General features: G+C 32.2%; 1 protein-coding gene across 2 annotated transcripts; it reads right to left on the reverse strand.

The window, feature by feature from the left end:
• Positions 1-4,680: 4,680 nt before the first annotated feature.
• Positions 4,681-9,960, reverse strand: LOC107425418 (glutathione hydrolase 1). 2 transcript variants are annotated; one of them, XM_048478558.2, is made up of 6 exons: positions 9,796-9,960; positions 9,347-9,696; positions 8,079-8,830; positions 7,624-7,888; positions 7,368-7,505; positions 4,681-7,184 (listed from the first exon to the last, which is right to left on the reverse strand). In XM_048478558.2, the coding sequence occupies exons 2-6, from the start codon at positions 9,689-9,691 to the stop codon at positions 6,945-6,947; spliced, it is 1,740 nt and encodes a 579-aa protein (XP_048334515.2). In that variant the 5' UTR covers positions 9,692-9,696; positions 9,796-9,960; the 3' UTR covers positions 4,681-6,944. The 2 variants fall into 2 exon arrangements, with proteins under 2 accessions (XP_048334515.2, XP_048334514.2); XM_048478557.2 differs by lacking the exon at positions 9,796-9,960 and having other exon boundaries at positions 9,347-9,781.
• Positions 9,961-16,778: the final 6,818 nt, after the last annotated feature.

Consider the following 16,778-nt stretch of genomic DNA (forward strand, 5'->3'; position numbering starts at 1 on the left):
AAGGTGTCAAGAGATTTAGGATGTGGGCTAGAGAAAATTTAGGTTTTAAAGTCATAATAAGCAGGGATGTGATATTTGATGAAAATACTATCCCTTGCAAAGTTACTAACCCTGCAGGTACACAATCTGAGAATAAATTGGATAAGAAACAGCTTGAATTATCCAATGAGGTGGAGAACCAAGGTAGTGATGATAATGATCAAGGTGCTGATGAATTAGAAAGGCAGCCAGCTGATGAAGAAGTAAATTAATTGGATCAAAGACACCAACCACATCACTTTCTAATGAAGACACAATTGAAGAGCAAATGGTACAGCAGTCTCCAAAGTCGAATCAAAGATTAGTAGCATCACCTGGTTATTTGTTAACAAGAGATAGAGAAAAGAGGCAAATTAAACCCAACAGGAGGTACAGCTATGCAGATTATATAGCCTATGCTTTGGTTGCATATCAAGATTTGGTAGACAATGAACCAAGGTCATATTTGGAGGCTGTGAGGTCAAAGCAAGCAACTCAGTGGATTGAAGCTATGAAAGAAGAAATGAAGGCATTACAAGTGCGGAACCAATGAGGTTTAAAGCCAGACTTGTGGCTAAGGGTTTTACACAAGTGGAGGGGATAGATTATAATGAAATTTTCTCTCCAGTTGTGAAGTATACCACAATAAGAACCATTTTGGCTCTGGTAACTCAATTCAATTGGGAATTGGAGCAATTTGATGTAAATACAGCCTTTTTACATGGAAGTTTGGAAGAAACTATCTATATGAGACAACCTGAAGGCTTCAAAGTTAAGAAAAAAGGTGGAGAGCTTGTGTGCTTACTTAAGAAGTCATTATATGGTCTCAAACAATCACCAAGGCAGTGGTACAAGAGATTTGATTCTTTTGTGGTAGAAGCTGGATTTACAAGAAGTGGTTTTGATAGTTGCCTATATTTTAAAGAATCTATGAGTGATAGAGCTGCCTATCTTCTCCTTTATGTGGATGATATGTTGGTGGCTGGTCCAAATTTGAAGGTGATACAATCAGTCAAGGAGTTGCTTAAATCTGAATTTGATATGAAGGATCCAGGAGAAGCAAGGAAGATTTTGGGAGAAAATCAGAGATGAACCTGCTGCAAACTTCTTACTTGCAGAAAGTGGTTTCAAGATTTGCTATGGATAATGCCAAGGTGGTAAATGTTCCACTTGGAGGACACTTCAAACTTTCAGCTGATCAATGTCCTACTACAGAGCAAGAGAAAGAAGATATGGTAAGAATTCCATACTCCAATGTTGTTGGTTCAGTTATGTACACAATGATTTGTACAAGGCCAGATCTAGCATATGCTATTAATGTCCTTAGCTGATATATGGCAAATCCGGGTAAAGCTCATTAGGAGGCTATGAAATGGTTGCTTAGATATGTGAAGCAAACTTTGAATGAATGATTGATTTACAAAGGTAATCAAGAGAGTGTTAAGCTCAATGGTTATTTAGATTCAGATTATGCAGGAGATAGGGATAAGAGAAGGTCCATTTCAGCTTATGCATTTACTTTGTGTGGAAATTGCATAAGTTGGAAATCACAATTACAACTAGTTGTGGCTTTGTCCACAATAGAGGCTGAGTATATAGTAGCTACTAAAGCTACCAAGGAAGCAATTTGGCTTAAAGGATTGGTAATGGAGTTGAAGGTGCTTGATGGGGAGGTTGTTTTATACTCTGACAGCCAGTGCAATTCACTCATGCAAGAATTCTGTCTTCCATGAGAGGTCTAAACATATTCAAGTCAAGTATCACTTCATTTGTGACATGGTAACTCAGCAAGTTTTTAAGTTGGAGAAGATATCAACTAAATTTAATCCCTCTGATATGGGAACTAAGGTCCTGCCCTTGAGCAAGTTCAATGCCTGCAAAAGCTTGCTCAGAGTAGGAGTAGGTTGAATTTGGTGAGAGTTGATGATAACTGGGATGGTGTTGTTAGTTTCTGCATTTGGTGAATGATTTGAGGATTAGGTGGAGATATATGAGAAAAATAATCCTCAAATCTGGTCAGCTATATATATGTGTTTACAAGCTGTTAAAAAGAGAAGAAAGAAGGGAATTTTGCAAGTCCAAAATGGCATCATTTTACTGCAGCAATAATGAAGGGCAGAAAGGATATTTCATAAGTTACTTGCCACGTTGGAGCTGCTGGAGTTAGTTGAATGCACCGTTTCTTGTTTTGGATATATATGTATATTTGGTCTTCTTCTTGCTGGTGCAGATAGGAAAAAACAGAGAGCAAAAAAGGGCAAAATTGCAGACTGTGTGTAGCTTTGTGCGAAGAGAGTCCCGTGAGTTTTGAGAGCCATTCTTTCTTGTTTTCTTTGTGTTCTTAACATGGGTTTAAGAGAGATCTATACGGAGATTGAAGAGTGAATGGGTGTATTGGGATCTTGGGTATTGGTTTGGGTATTCTTGTGTGAATCCACCATTGATGGTCTGTTATTAAGCTTGTAAACACCATTTTTCTATAGTGCAGAAGCTCAACTTTGAGCAACGAGGACATAGGTCGATTTTGACCGAACCTCGGTAATTTTGTGTGTTCTTGTTTAGTATTTTCTTTATTGAAGTGAGTTCAAAAATTCTACAACACAAACCAAAAGAGAAAATTTGACAGAAGTACAACTTTGAAGTATGACATTGCTTAAATATTGTGCACAAACTTTATTATTTGTTTTCCTTCACCATTCGGCACGTAAAGTACAATGATTCCTTTTTCATGGTTTTCCGGTTTTCGGAGCTTTGTGCACTGAAAAATGATGGACCTCCGGCAATATTTTATTATTATTATTATTATTATTATCTTTCATAGGGATGTCAATTTGCCCGCCCATCCCCAAAACCGCGGTGCACCGTCCCTAACGGGGCGGTTTTTCTCCGAAAATTTGGGGATACGGGGCGGACTCGGGACAAATGCCTAAAAACCGAGTCGGGGACGGGGAATAATAACCCCGCCCTGAACCCGCCCCGATATATATATATATATATTTATTTATTTATTATTTTTTTTATAAAATTTTATTTATGTAAAATCATTTTCTTCTTTTTTTTATTTATTTTTCTAAATATGTATTTTATTATAATTGTAAATTTGTTCATTGATGTATTTTATTATATTTTTATTGTATTGTAGTCATTTTCTTTATATTTTAATCATAAAATAATTTTTTTATATAAATTTTTTTAAAAAATATCAATTAAAAAACAAAATGGGGAAAACCGTCTCGTCCCGTCCCCGCCTAGCAAAATCTCCGATCCCGCCCCGCACCTAAAGAAACGGGAAAAATCGCGGGGATGGGATGTAAAATTTCCCGCAGAAACAGAGACGGAATTTTAAAAACCGGTCCCATCCCGTCTCGTTGACATCCCTAATCTTTCATGTCCCTTTGCTCGTTGCATAGGGGAACGCATTGGAGTTTGGTTTAGAGTGATAATGGACACCTTGCATTCTATTGTTGATTTTTTCGACATGTCATGTCATTCGTTTTCAGTGTCCAGCTAGCTAATTTGTATTATTTAAGGCTACGGTTTTTGCAGGATTTTCTACCATTTGGCATATGCTCGGAATCAAAATCTGGGTTTGGCTGCATTTCTATTCCTTTATACTACTCTTTTTTTTTTTTTTTAATACTTTTTTTTGCTGAAATATTCCTCTATACTACTCTCTGTCCAGTATTTTTAGATCTATTATGGGGGCAAGTAAATTGCAATATGGTTCTATGAATAATTGTATAGATGATTTTAAAGTTTTGAAAAGGTTTGGGTGTTGCGGGTTTACCAAATTAAGAAATCGCCAAAGATAATCCCTATGTTATGGTTGGCTCCAAACTCGGTGTAGATCAAAGTCAATTCAGAAAGTGCGATTAATGGTTGTCATGGACCACTAGGATGTGGGGTTATCTTTCGTACTTCTCGTGCTTTTGTGAAAGGATGCTTTCAATCTCCTATTGGCATTGCTTATGCATTTGAAGCAAAAATTTTGGCAGTCATTCACGCCATTGAAATTACTAAATATTTCAATTAGAATAATCTTTGGTTTGAATGTGACTCTACGTATGTAATCAATTTAATCTTAATAGATGTTTGGCTGTCCCCTGGCGTTTTATGGCTGGATGGTCTAATTACATGCATTCAGAGATGTAATTATGCATGGGCTAAGGTGCACTCAAGCCCACATCCCAAAGTGTAAAAATTTTTGTGGTGTATATATATATATATATATAGATATATAATATAACAATATGGGTTTGGGGAAAGCTTGTTCTGCGGTGCCGTTGCATTACTTGTTTTTTATAAACTTCAAAGTTTCTCATGTCTTCCTGGAAGGAAATGATTGTTGCAGATCTTCTTTCTAAGGCTGCTATCTCACTTAATTATTTTAGTTGGTTGCCTAATTTGTCTTTCTATGGCTGCTATCTCAGTTAATTATTTTAGTTGGTTGCCTAATTTGTCTTTGTTTTGTGTTAGATGACATTAGTTGGATATTCTAGAATGGTTTCACTATCATTTTTGTTAGTGATTGTCTTTTGCTGGTGTTGCTTTTTTCCCTTCTTTGTGTACTCTTTTAATTTGTTCTCTTAATAATATTTTGTTTTTTTTTATGTGGTATGCTTGTTTAGGTGCCAAACTAGTTGTGATTCTTCAAGGTTAGTACTCTAAAATCACTTGTTTACATTTCCATTAAGCTAATACCCATTCTCAAGTCAATTTATTTATTATTTTTTTTTCTATTGAAATGTTTCTTTTGCATATTAAATTAAATGGGTTTAATATCTTTTATTTATTTATTTTTCTTCGTGGCTAATCTCTACGTAGAGTTAGCATTTTTTATAATCAAATTAGCATAGTAATAATAAATCTGCATATATAATTTGAGCTAGCATTGTCTTTTATGCATAATCTTATTATTATTTACCCATATGAATTTTGGCTTATTTTATCTTGTCATTAATTTTTTGTATCATCCAATAAAAATTGCTTCCATGTTTTCAGTAGGGGTATGCATCAGTTCCAATGGAAATCCAATGGATTTCGTCAACATTCATGCTAATCTAATATAGTTTGGTTTTGAAGTGTTTAATCTAATTGAATCCAAATGTAAGAAAAAACTTAACCTTGATCAATCTGGATTGATTATTTGTATTGGTTCAGAATAGATCCAAATTGTACTCAGTCCAATTTTCAATATCTAAGTTGGAACAAATTTTATGCCAAAACTTGATTAGCTAAAATATGTATTCTAATATATATGAATCATTAAACGAAAAAAACTACTAATTATATAATATGTCAATGATAACACGCACATTGATTAACAAAAATGATAATATGCATAAAGAAAAGATTACATAACTTTTTTAACTAATTGTATCAACAGCAAACACATACTACAATACCGAAGCTAAATTACTTGCAAGTAATTGATTCCGCATAACATAAACTAATAACATGTGAAAGGGTATGAATGGGCTAAATCATAGGCAACTAACAACTACATCAATATTATCCATGACAACCAACAACTACATCCATATTATCCATGACAAGAACTTTAATAGCAAATACAATGACATGAATTCAAGCTTAGGGAAAAAAAAAAAAAAAAAAAACTAACTAAACTCGTACGCCTAATAAATTTTTAACATATTATATATTTATTGGATTAGATCAGTCTAGATTCATTATTTTAAAACACTAAAATTGATAACTGATCCAATTCAGTTGGACTTAAAATTCTCCATCTAGTCTAATATAGTTAAATTGGATTGATCCAATAAAATAGAATTAAATTGGATTGGATCATTGGTTTCATTAGATTGGATATAATTTTGTATACTCCTAGTATTTTTTTTTTTTTTGGTGCCTATTTCAAGGGCTTTTAGTTTTAAAAGTAGCTTGATTATTGCAGTTGGTAATTTACAGAATGGAGCTATAAAGGAATTATTAACTCTAAATAGTTTGCGGATGAAACCTTGTCCTACTAAGGCTCCTTTTATTGCTCCTGTTTATTGGAATTTACCTTTACCTGGTTGGATAAGGGTAATATTGATGAAACAACGTATGGTTCTCTAGGTCCAACTGGTGGAGGTGGTGTTTTTCAAGAACAATCAGGGTATTGTTTGTGGATGCTTTACTATTCCTTTAGGAATAACCTAGTCTTTTGAATCTGAGCTTGTGGCAGCTATAAAATAGCTCAAAGGATTTGATTGGGGTAAGGTTTGGTTGGCATGTGACTTATCTTTTGTGGTTCATTTATTTTCTTCAAAATCTCTTATGGTTCCTTGGTCTCTTCGTGCTAACTAGGCTAATTGTCATAATTTTGTTGCATCCATTAATTTAGAGTTTCGCATATTTTTCAAGAAGGTAATAAGGTTACAGATATTTTATCAAAGGCAGCAGCATATTAACTACTAGTTCTGAGAGTTGGAGTTTCTCTATACCTTTTTTTTGCTCTTTGGAACATTATGAAGATCATATGTATTACAACATTTTGTTTTGCGTTTTTTGCTGGGTTATTTATTTTATGGCTCTTCGAAGTAGTAAATGCAACTATATATAAGTCAATCAAAATGATAATATATGTACATTTGATAGGAAGTGGTAAGTGCAAGTCTATATAAGTCAATCAAATGATAAAATATGTACATTTGAGAGGTACTTTTGTAGACTAAATAGTACATTTAGCATTACTCATTTGAGATACTTGGGGACAGAGATATGTTTACCGCACTTATTTTGTGAATTGCAATTTTCAGTGTAAGCCGCACTAAGAGTGGGCCATGGATTTGTAGTTATCTAACCTGTTACCGTTGCCAAACATTGGTCAACCTTATTTTATGAACGCAACCTTATTTTATAAGGTATCACAGTGCTATCTTAAATACTAAAAGAGAGCTCTAGGCTACCAAAAACTGGTTTCAAAAACCAGAAGGAATCCCACCTTTTCTTGGATCGCTTACTGCGACTAGCTTTCCAAGGGTTCCATTTTTAATGGAGGTCTCTGTTTCTAGAACTATAAACTGGCAAATAGCGCCACTAGCAATGGACTCTAGGATATGGCCCTTTTTCCGAAGGTCTTTCCTGATAGTTGCCGGAAGTTCAATGTGATCACCAATCACAGTTGTCCAATTCTCATAGTAAACCTTGTTAGGTATCAGCTGCTTGGAGAAAAACCAAGTTGAATCAGATTACAAGTTTTAATGGCTATCAAGAATTTTTTGGTACATGTTAAAAGGTAACCACTGTATACTAGTCCAATATTGATAAAATAGTTAAGCCTTTGGACTGCAAGCTAGCTCAAAACAAGTATGAATTGACAAAATGGCTTTCAAAATGGCAACCTGATCATAGATCCTCGGAGCAAAAACAGAGGAGAGAGGATCCATTCCCCTACCAAAATGATTTAAGAAGACCTGTGCAGTTCCAGGAAAGATCCTGGATCCCCCACTTGCACCTATTACAGCTTTCAGTTGCTTATCCTGTACAATCATGTCAAGAACACATCTTGGATCATTGTACAGGAAAATCAAAATTGAACTTTTAGTATTTTTTTTTTTTTTCCTCCTTGACTAATTGATCTAATAATTTAGAAATTACCTTGAGGACTATGGTAGGCGACATGGATGATAATGCCCTTTTTCCTGGGCTGATAAAATTGGCTGGTGCAGGTGGTGGGACATCCTTGGAAACATTTGCAGGTATTGAGAAATCATCCATCTCATTGTTTAAGACGATTCCCGTGCTCGCTGACAATACTCGTGAACCGAAAAAGTAATTCACAGTAGTAGTCATGGAGACTGCATTTCGTTCTCGATCTACGATGGACAAATGACTGGTTCCATGATCAGGGAGCTGATTCCACCTGTTATGAAAAGGCAATGTTTTATTTCATTAAAAAAATAAAAAGAAAGGAATTTATTAGAATTTTAGACTGTTAGACCTGTTTTTTTTTTTTTGATAGATTAGAATAAATAAAGTAATTAATTAGAAGATAAAATATTAATGAGTTATTTGGCATCATCATATTCTTGCTGGCCAAGTAAACAGCTTACTTGCCACCATAATGTTTGGGAGGAAAAGTCCTGTTGTCATAAATGGTTTGCTTTAATTCTTTTGCAAAATTGATTGAGAGCATATGCGAAAGAACCTCAGTCACATTCACAAAGTCAGGATCACCAAGATTCGTCCTCACAGCGAATGCATGTTTCAGAGCTTCGATTTCCCTGTGGACAAAAACAGAATCAGGAACACCAGAAAGATTTCCATACAGTGCAAGAATGTTTAGCACAAGTATCAATGGTGGACCCCCAGAAGGAAGAGAAGATGTAACATATTGAAGCCCTTGAAAGTTTGCATAGATTGGCTTTCTCACTTTAACTTTGTAGTTTCGCAAGTCCTTTATTGTAAGTATACCTCCAGCCTTACGAATATCTTTAACCAAATTGAAGCCTATTGATCCATTATAGAAGGGCTGTATACCCTGTTCTGCAATCGTTTGGAGTGTCTTTGCTAGTTTCTTGTTATAGCAGATATCATCTTTCTGCAAAAGACTACCATTTGATGTAAATGTATCGCGAAGACCTATATCCTCAAAGATTTCCGATTTTGTTTTCTCCATTAGAAAGTGTAGGTATGGCGAAACCTTAAATCCTAAGCGAGCTAGACGCTCAGCTGGTTTTACTAGTCTTTTCCATGGAAGCTTCCCATATTTTTTCCAAGCTTTGTCAAGCCCTGCAAGTTCACCGGGAACTGCTATGGAGAGACCACCTTTATTTTTCAAAGTAGCATTGCCGCCATACATATCCTGAAAAAAATATATATATACATTTATTGAAATAACCAGTTTTGATGGAAAAATTAATTAATCTAATCCATTCTACCTATGCAAATTTAATGTCACAAATTTATATTAACCGGAAAAGTAATCCATACTATTAATATGCATTAGCTACAAAAACTATATTATTTTATCCTAAAGTTTTGATGGAATTGCTAAACACAAATGTGCCATTTCATGTCTCATTCTTCAGGGCATAGGAAAATAAATCTTGTTAGACATATAAAAAACAGAGGTAAGTTACAAAAATATTGAGATGGTTAGCATATGTGTCAGCCAGGCAAGTTTTTGATCTGGCTGGACCTTCCAAGCAATGATTTATTTACAAAAAAATTATATTACCAAGAAAGCATACAACAAGGATATTCCCAACCCAATATCTATGAGGTACAAAAAACGCAAAATTTCTTGGTAATGTACATAGAAGTATATTAATGTGGTCAAAATTTGAAATGCTAAATTTGTTATACCAATGTAGACTACCTTAGAAGCTAACAAGGGGGCAGTTTCTCTCATATCATAGAATTCTGCTTCCCCACTGCTTTCCCTGATAAGCATGAAACCACCTCCACCAATGCCACTTGATCCTGGCCCCACAACCCCTAAACAAAGAGCAGCAGCTACCGCTGCATCGACGGCGTGACCTCCTTCACGAAGAACATTCATCCCAATTCTAGAACATCGACCATCATCAGTAGCAACGGCACCACGACGTGCCACGATTACCTCGTCCCTATTGTTTTGGGAATCATTACTTGCAGCATCAAGGCTTGAAGTGAGAAGCAACAGTGAAAGGAAGAAAATTTCAATGGTAGGCCAAAACAACATTGCATCTGCAACAAAAGTATACATTAGTTTTTTCAAGAAAACAAAACACATAAAACTTGAAACGTATAATTTGTTGCCAGTCATGATATAATAATACTCCCAACCTTTTTATACTCCTCAATGAATCATCTCACTCAGAAAATGGCCTAAACCTTTTAATATAATAAATGAAGTCATAGAGCATTATGTATGAACACCTTGCTATCTTATTGTCAATAGCTTCATTGCAAGAAGCATGACATCCATTTTCATTAGAAAAATAAATAATAAATAAAATAAAATTTCGACTGATTAGAATCTCATGTAGTCACCACAATAGCGAATTGTTTTTTTTTTTTTTTTTTTTTTTGGGTCCTAAAGAAACCATTATAGTATAAAGGGAAGGGATGCTAAGAAAATAATTAGATCACATACGTATTGACATTATCAAATTCTAGCTAGAAAGTGTTTTATAGATTGTGTCATACAAAGATTTTCTTTCAACTCAAAACACGACAAAACTTGCTTTCCTCAGCTTTCAGACAATAGTGTGTGATCACTTGGAGCAATAAGATTACTGTTTGGAATTTATGCAGGGCTTACTTAACAAGGTTTCGGACATATAATTAAAGAGTAAATAGGCCAAATTGGACGATATTGTTCAACATTTTCTTCAACTAAATCTCAAGACACATGACAAGCCAAAAAGGAGAAAAAAAAAAAAAAAAAAAAAAAAAACACATGACTATGTCAACAGCCAGATTTTAACCAAGTTTAATCCAAACTTCCATGTATCTATGGTATACCAAGCTTAAAATAGGCTTTTCATATAACCATTAAGTACCATAGCATTTACATCGTAGGTTTTACCATTATTATTATTATTATCTTAACAACGTGTCACATTTACACCCTATGAAATTTATGACTTCCAACTAGCGCATAATCTATGCATTCATCAATATTTCATTTTTTTATAATATTGTAAACACAAATCCAAACAAATCCCACCATAGGCTTCCCATATAATGTCTAATCAATTGAAATAATCACTTCCATTAATGATCTTTTATTTATTCATTCAATTCCACAACCTATATCACCCACTATTTAAAAAAAAAAAGAAAAAAAAAGAAAAAAAGAAGACATGGAGATGAATCACTTACAATGTGGTATCATATTCCACTCCATAAGTCAGTCTTGAATCACTTACAATGTGGTATCATATTCCACTGCATAACTATGTCTTGAACTTTTTCTTCTTTCAATAATCCAGCTTCCACTAACATACTTCTTTCAATAATCCAGCTTCCACTACCATACGCTTTGCTTATTGGTGGCTGGTGACCACCAAACCACAGGGTAAAAAGAAATGAAGTGGGAAGAGAGAACACTCGTTTTTTGACGAGTACAGCAACAAGATTCAGACAATTTCAAACTTCATAGATGAAGTTTAGTTGATCATCATTATAAAAAATAAAATAAAAATAAAAATTCTGTTAAAGAAAAAAAAAATTATATATATATATATATAATACAAATTTTGTTTACAAAGTTGAAAAACTATATATATCATCTTTAATTAGTTAATAAGCACCATAAATTTTGCCTTTTGGCTCTTTGTTTCGACCTCTACTCGACAAATTGGACAAAGCTCCTCGACAAAAGCTGAGAGACACAATTAATTAGATTAGTCTTGTTTATCATCAACAGCATCAACAAACTAAGGTATCACTTTATTTAAATCCTAAGTATTTTGCTTAGTTTTTGTAATAATATTATTTGCAAAATGATTTAATATCTAATAAATATTTTATATTATCTGTATCTATTTTATTGTATGTACAAGTTAAAATAATTTTATTTTAATCTTTTGTATATAATTTTGTTTTTTAAAATCATGCCATCTTAGGAAAGGTCATTTTTTAGCTCTGCCGCTGCTATAATCCTATGCATTGCAAAGAGAACCAATTTTGGCATTTAGCGGCCAATTATTTTTTAGTCTTTGTATACGATTGTATATAATTTAATATGTAATAATATTTTATATTGTTTGTATGTATATGAGTGTATATATAAGCTAAAATCAATTTATTCAATATTTTATATATTTGTTTAAAAATAATAATTGTAAGGCCTCCGGAATGATCATTTTCTAGCTCCATCCCTGCCACTTCCTATGCTCTACATGGTGGCCACCACCTTTGCTTTCTCTATGGGTAAACGTGGCCACCACCTATTAGCAAAAAGAACCATTATTTGGCATTTAATAGCCAGAGACAGAGAGGACGACATAACCTGTCAAAACCATTGCTGCTTTGTCTGTGTCTTTTAGTGGGTAAAGCCACAGGTTCAGAAAGTGAGTTGACTTTTGGCAAGAAATATTTCGTCTTTCTTTTTTTCTTTTTTTTTTTCCTTAAAAAAAGGTTGAAAACAAAAAATTATAAAAATCATTTGCAAGGACAAAGCCCAATTTGCCTAAAGCTTGTCTCTTTTGTTTCGGCCTCTACTCTAATAATGGAAAAAAACTCCACCATAAAAGATGAGAGAATTTTCGAGGTTCTACCAAAGGAGAGTTTTCAAGGTCCACCAAAAAAGCTCCTTTTTTATCATTTGATCCTTTCCTACCACCATACGAAGGCAGGCTTAGCCACGAAAAAAGTCGTTTTGTTGTTGTTGTTGTTGTTTTTTAATATCATGGAGCTCAGGATACTGGTCCAGAATATTATATACGACAATATATGTGTTGTATTATTTATGCAAGATGGTATTTTTACAGATTTAATAAACAAGGATAACGTAGGTTAGTTTCTTTGGCTGGGAATGTTCTTCCAATTTACTCTATAATTTTCCCTCCTCTTCCTCCCTCTTTAAATTTCTGTCTCTCATATTTTCATTTTTTTTTTTCCCTCAAGCTTTATTTGGGTTTTCTAATACTGAATGACTTTTTATTGTGCTTGAAGCACCGAAGCACTTATGTTGAATCTGCAATAAATGTTTTGGGTGTGGTAGGTTTAGGAATTGTGGCTAGGAATTCTTTTTCTGGATATCATTAGACCCTAGAAAAAATTTCCTTCAATTTGATTTTGATTGTGTATCCAACAGATATTGAAAAGGGGAATCAAGGGGTGTGAAAAGACTTATAAGGTTGCCCCTCATTTCATGGTCACATGTAAAATCCATGGGTTTAGTGCCATAAATTGGATGAAATTAGAATTAATAAAAATTAAATCGTCATTATTTTTAATATTATAATCATTTTTTAAATAATTACATCATCGTTATATATTAAACTAAACTTTAATCATTATTTATAATAATAATAATTGCATAACTTATCATTATATAACATGAAATTAAGTATGAAATGTTTAATATCAACATTTCATGTTTATAGATTTGATATGAGTACTACTAATAATGAGTGTTCCATATCTTCGCCTTACCAAGCTACTCTTGCACTTGTATGATGGACACAAGAGAATTTTAATCTGGCTAACGAAGTGATTTATTTTTTTTGAAGAAGAAGATACTATGCAAAAATTGAGATCTAGTAACACTAACTTAGCGATACTACAAAATAAATAGGTTTGAAAAAACAAAACCGCGATGCTAAGGCTAAAGGGTCAATTAAAATTCCATAAATATACGACGCATTAAAAAACTGTTGAAGTCAAACGGTCGCTAAAAACAACAATAGACGACGCTACCCTTCAGTATCGTTGAATATGCGGCTGAACAGAGTTACCTTTAATATTATGCCTATATTTTATCTGAATTGTATTGTTTAAATGCTAGATTCATGCAAAATGGTTAACAACCACTTATCTATGTTTATGTAATAACAAAATTTAATTATATGAATACTAAAAAATAGATGAAAATAAGCGATGTTTATAATATAAAATACGTCGCTTAATATTTGATATGATAAAAAACGAAAAATTTTTAAAATTGCAAAAAAACAATATAAATGAGGTTGTTGTTCAATTATTTAATTTTTCATGTATAGTTTATTTTCTATTAATTAAACTTGCAAATTTCTTAAATTGTATTTTTTATTTCTTTTAAGATAAAGGGAAGAGGCGATGCAACTACTTTAGTCTGCGTCGCCTGTTCCCTTTTTTTCTTTTTCTTTTTTTTCTTTTTTTGAACAGTGAGATTTTTTTCAACTTCAAATAACTAGTGAAAATATTTAAGAAATATAACTGAGGTTGTTGTTTAATTATTTAATTTTTTATGTACAATTTATTTTATGTTAATTAAACTTGCAAACCTTTTGTATTTTTTTATTTTTTTTAAGATAAAGGGAATAGGCGACTCAACGACTTTATTCCGCATTGCTTGTTTTTTTTTAATTAATGTGATTTTCTTTCAACTTTAAATAACTAGTGAAAATATTTAAGCAATATAATTAAGATGGTTTTTTTTTTTGTTTTTAAGATAAAGGGAACAGGCAATGCAACATCTTCATTTTGCATCGCCTGTTCCCTTTTTTTTTTTTTTTTTTAATCAATGTGATTTTTTTTCAACTTCAAATAATTAGTAAAAATATTTAAGTAATATAACTAAGGTGAATTTTTTTTTTAATTTTTTTTAAGATAAAGGTAACAGGCGACGCAACTACTTCATTCCATGTCGCCTGTTCCCTTTTTTTTTTTTTTTTTTTTTAATTAAGCTGATTTTCTTTCAACTTTAAATAATCAGTGAAAATATTTAAGTAATATAACTAAGGTAGTTTTTTGTTTTTGTTTTTTTTTTTTTGTTTTTTTTTTCTGTAATGGGATCAGGCGATGCAACTGCTTCATTACGCATTCCTTTTTTTTTTTTTTTTTTCCAATCAATGTGATTTTTTTTTTTTTTTTAGGATAAAGGAAACAGGTGACACAATGGGTTCATTACGCGTTGCCTGTTCCCATTTTTTTTTTTTTTAATTAATGTGATTGTTTTCAACTTCAAATAACTAGTGAAAATATTTAAGTAATATACTGAGTTGAAAAAAACAAAAAGTCATCTCAGTTATATTGTTTAAATATAAAATAAAAGGCGACGCATTTGTTAAACAATGCGTCGCCTTTTTTTTTTGTTTACACGTTTACAAAGTCATAAAAAAAATAAAATTAGATAAGGCCACGCCAAGAATTAAACCTAGACCCTCTTACACTCTCAATGAATCACCACACCACCAGATCAAATGCATTGGATGTAATAATACAACAAGACATAATTAATAAAGTTTTAGGCAACGCATTGTTTTAAAAAAGAGTCGCCAAATAAAGGAAAAGGCGACCAATTGCTTAACAAATGCGTCTCCTTTTTGTATTTTTTTTTTATTTTTGTATTTACATGTGTATAAACCCATAAAAAAAATAAAATCAAATAGAGCCATACCAAGAATTGAACCCAGAACCTCTTACACTCTCAAAGAATCACCACACCACCAAATCAAATGAGTTGGATGTAATAATACAATAAGAAATAACTAATAAAATTTTAGGCGACGCATTGTTTAAAAAGGAGTCGCCAAATAAAGGAAAAGGTGACCCATTATTTTTCAATTTTTTTATTTACATGTGTACAAACCCATAAAAAAAATAAAATCAGATAGGGCCATGCCAAAAATTAAACCTAAAACCTCTTACACTCTCAAGAAATCTCCACACCACCAGACCAAATGAGTTGGATATAATAATAAAATAAGAAATAACTAATAAAGTTTTAGGTGATCCATTGTTTAAAAAAGAGTCACCAAATAAAGGAATATGTGACCCATTGCTCAACAAATGCATCACCTTTTCTTTTTCTTTTTTTCAATTTTTTTTATTTACACGTATACAAACCTATAAATAAAATAAAATCAGATAGGGTCATGCTAAAAATTGAACCCAGAACCTCTTACACTCTCAGGGAATCACCACACCACCAGACCCAATGACTTAGATGTAATAATACAATAAGAAATAGCTAATATAGTTTTAGGCGACGCATTGAGTCAAATAAAGGAAAAATTGACGCTGTTTCAACAAATGCGTTGCTTTTTCATTTTTTTTTTCCACACATGTACAAAATCAATTTAAAAATAAATAAAATTAGATTAAGCCATGCCAAGAATTGAACCCATAACCTCTTACACTCTCAAGGAATCACCACACCATCAGACCAAAAAAGTTGGATGTAATAATACAATAAGAAATAACTAGTAAAATTTTAGGCGATGCATTGTTTTAAAAAAGAGTAGCCAAATAAAGGAAAAAGTGACTTATTGCTCAACAAATGCGTCGCCTTTTCACCAAACCAATTTTTTTTTAATTTGAAGGTTATTTTTAGTAATATTTTTGAATTTTGCCAATATGTTTTTTTTTTTTTTTTTTGTAGATGAGCAACCAAAAAAACTAATTAAGGATTAAAACAAAAAACAAAAACATGGAATCGGAGACACTTTTTGATGGAATTACATCGCCTGTTCCTTCAATTTGTTTATTTTTTATTTTTTTTAAAAAAAAATTTAATAGAGTTTCAATTTTTAAAAACAAGTAAGCTATTATTGAACACACACACACACACACATGAAAGTTAAGTTCACTTAACATATTTATGTAGATAAATTGGTCAATAAATCCTTGTTGAATTAGAATTCTATATTCGGTACTCTATCTCAAATTAGATCTTCAGATATTTTGTGTCTCGTTTAGATACATATATGTGAATATTTGATAAAAACATTGACAAAACTGTTTTCTGTTTTTAGATCAATGGAATATATGTTCATTGGATTGCTAAATGAATATATTTTAGATAAACAATTAAAAAATTATTTAAAGATTATAAAGAAAATATAAAAAATGGAACATGCGATGCTTTTCGAACATAATGCATCGCTTGATCCCACAATTCAAGAACATGCGATCCTTTTTTAAGAAAATGCGTCGCCTGTTCTTTCAATAAAAAAAAAAAAAATTCAAAAACATGCAAATTTTATAAAGAATAAAGGTGTACTTGAAAAACAAAAAAATAAACAGCAATCTTCAATATTTTGCTTCACATTTTTAAGTTTTTGTTTGTAGATGAAAAATAAAAAATTAATTAAAGAAAAAAATGAAAATGAAAT

Source organism: Ziziphus jujuba, chromosome 7, assembly GCF_031755915.1.
Source record: "Ziziphus jujuba cultivar Dongzao chromosome 7, ASM3175591v1".
Lineage (NCBI taxonomy): Eukaryota > Viridiplantae > Streptophyta > Magnoliopsida > Rosales > Rhamnaceae > Ziziphus > Ziziphus jujuba.

Coding starts and splice junctions, on each gene's coding strand:
- LOC107425418 (XM_048478557.2), bottom strand. CDS start 9,775: ATGACTGGCAACAAATTATACGTTTCAAGTTTTATGTGTTTTGTTTTC. Junction 7,506..7,623: donor CGCCTACCATAGTCCTCAAG/GTAATTTCTAAA, acceptor ATGATTGTACAG/GATAAGCAACTGAAAGCTGT. Junction 7,185..7,367: donor CTCCGAGGATCTATGATCAG/GTTGCCATTTTG, acceptor TTCTCCAAGCAG/CTGATACCTAACAAGGTTTA.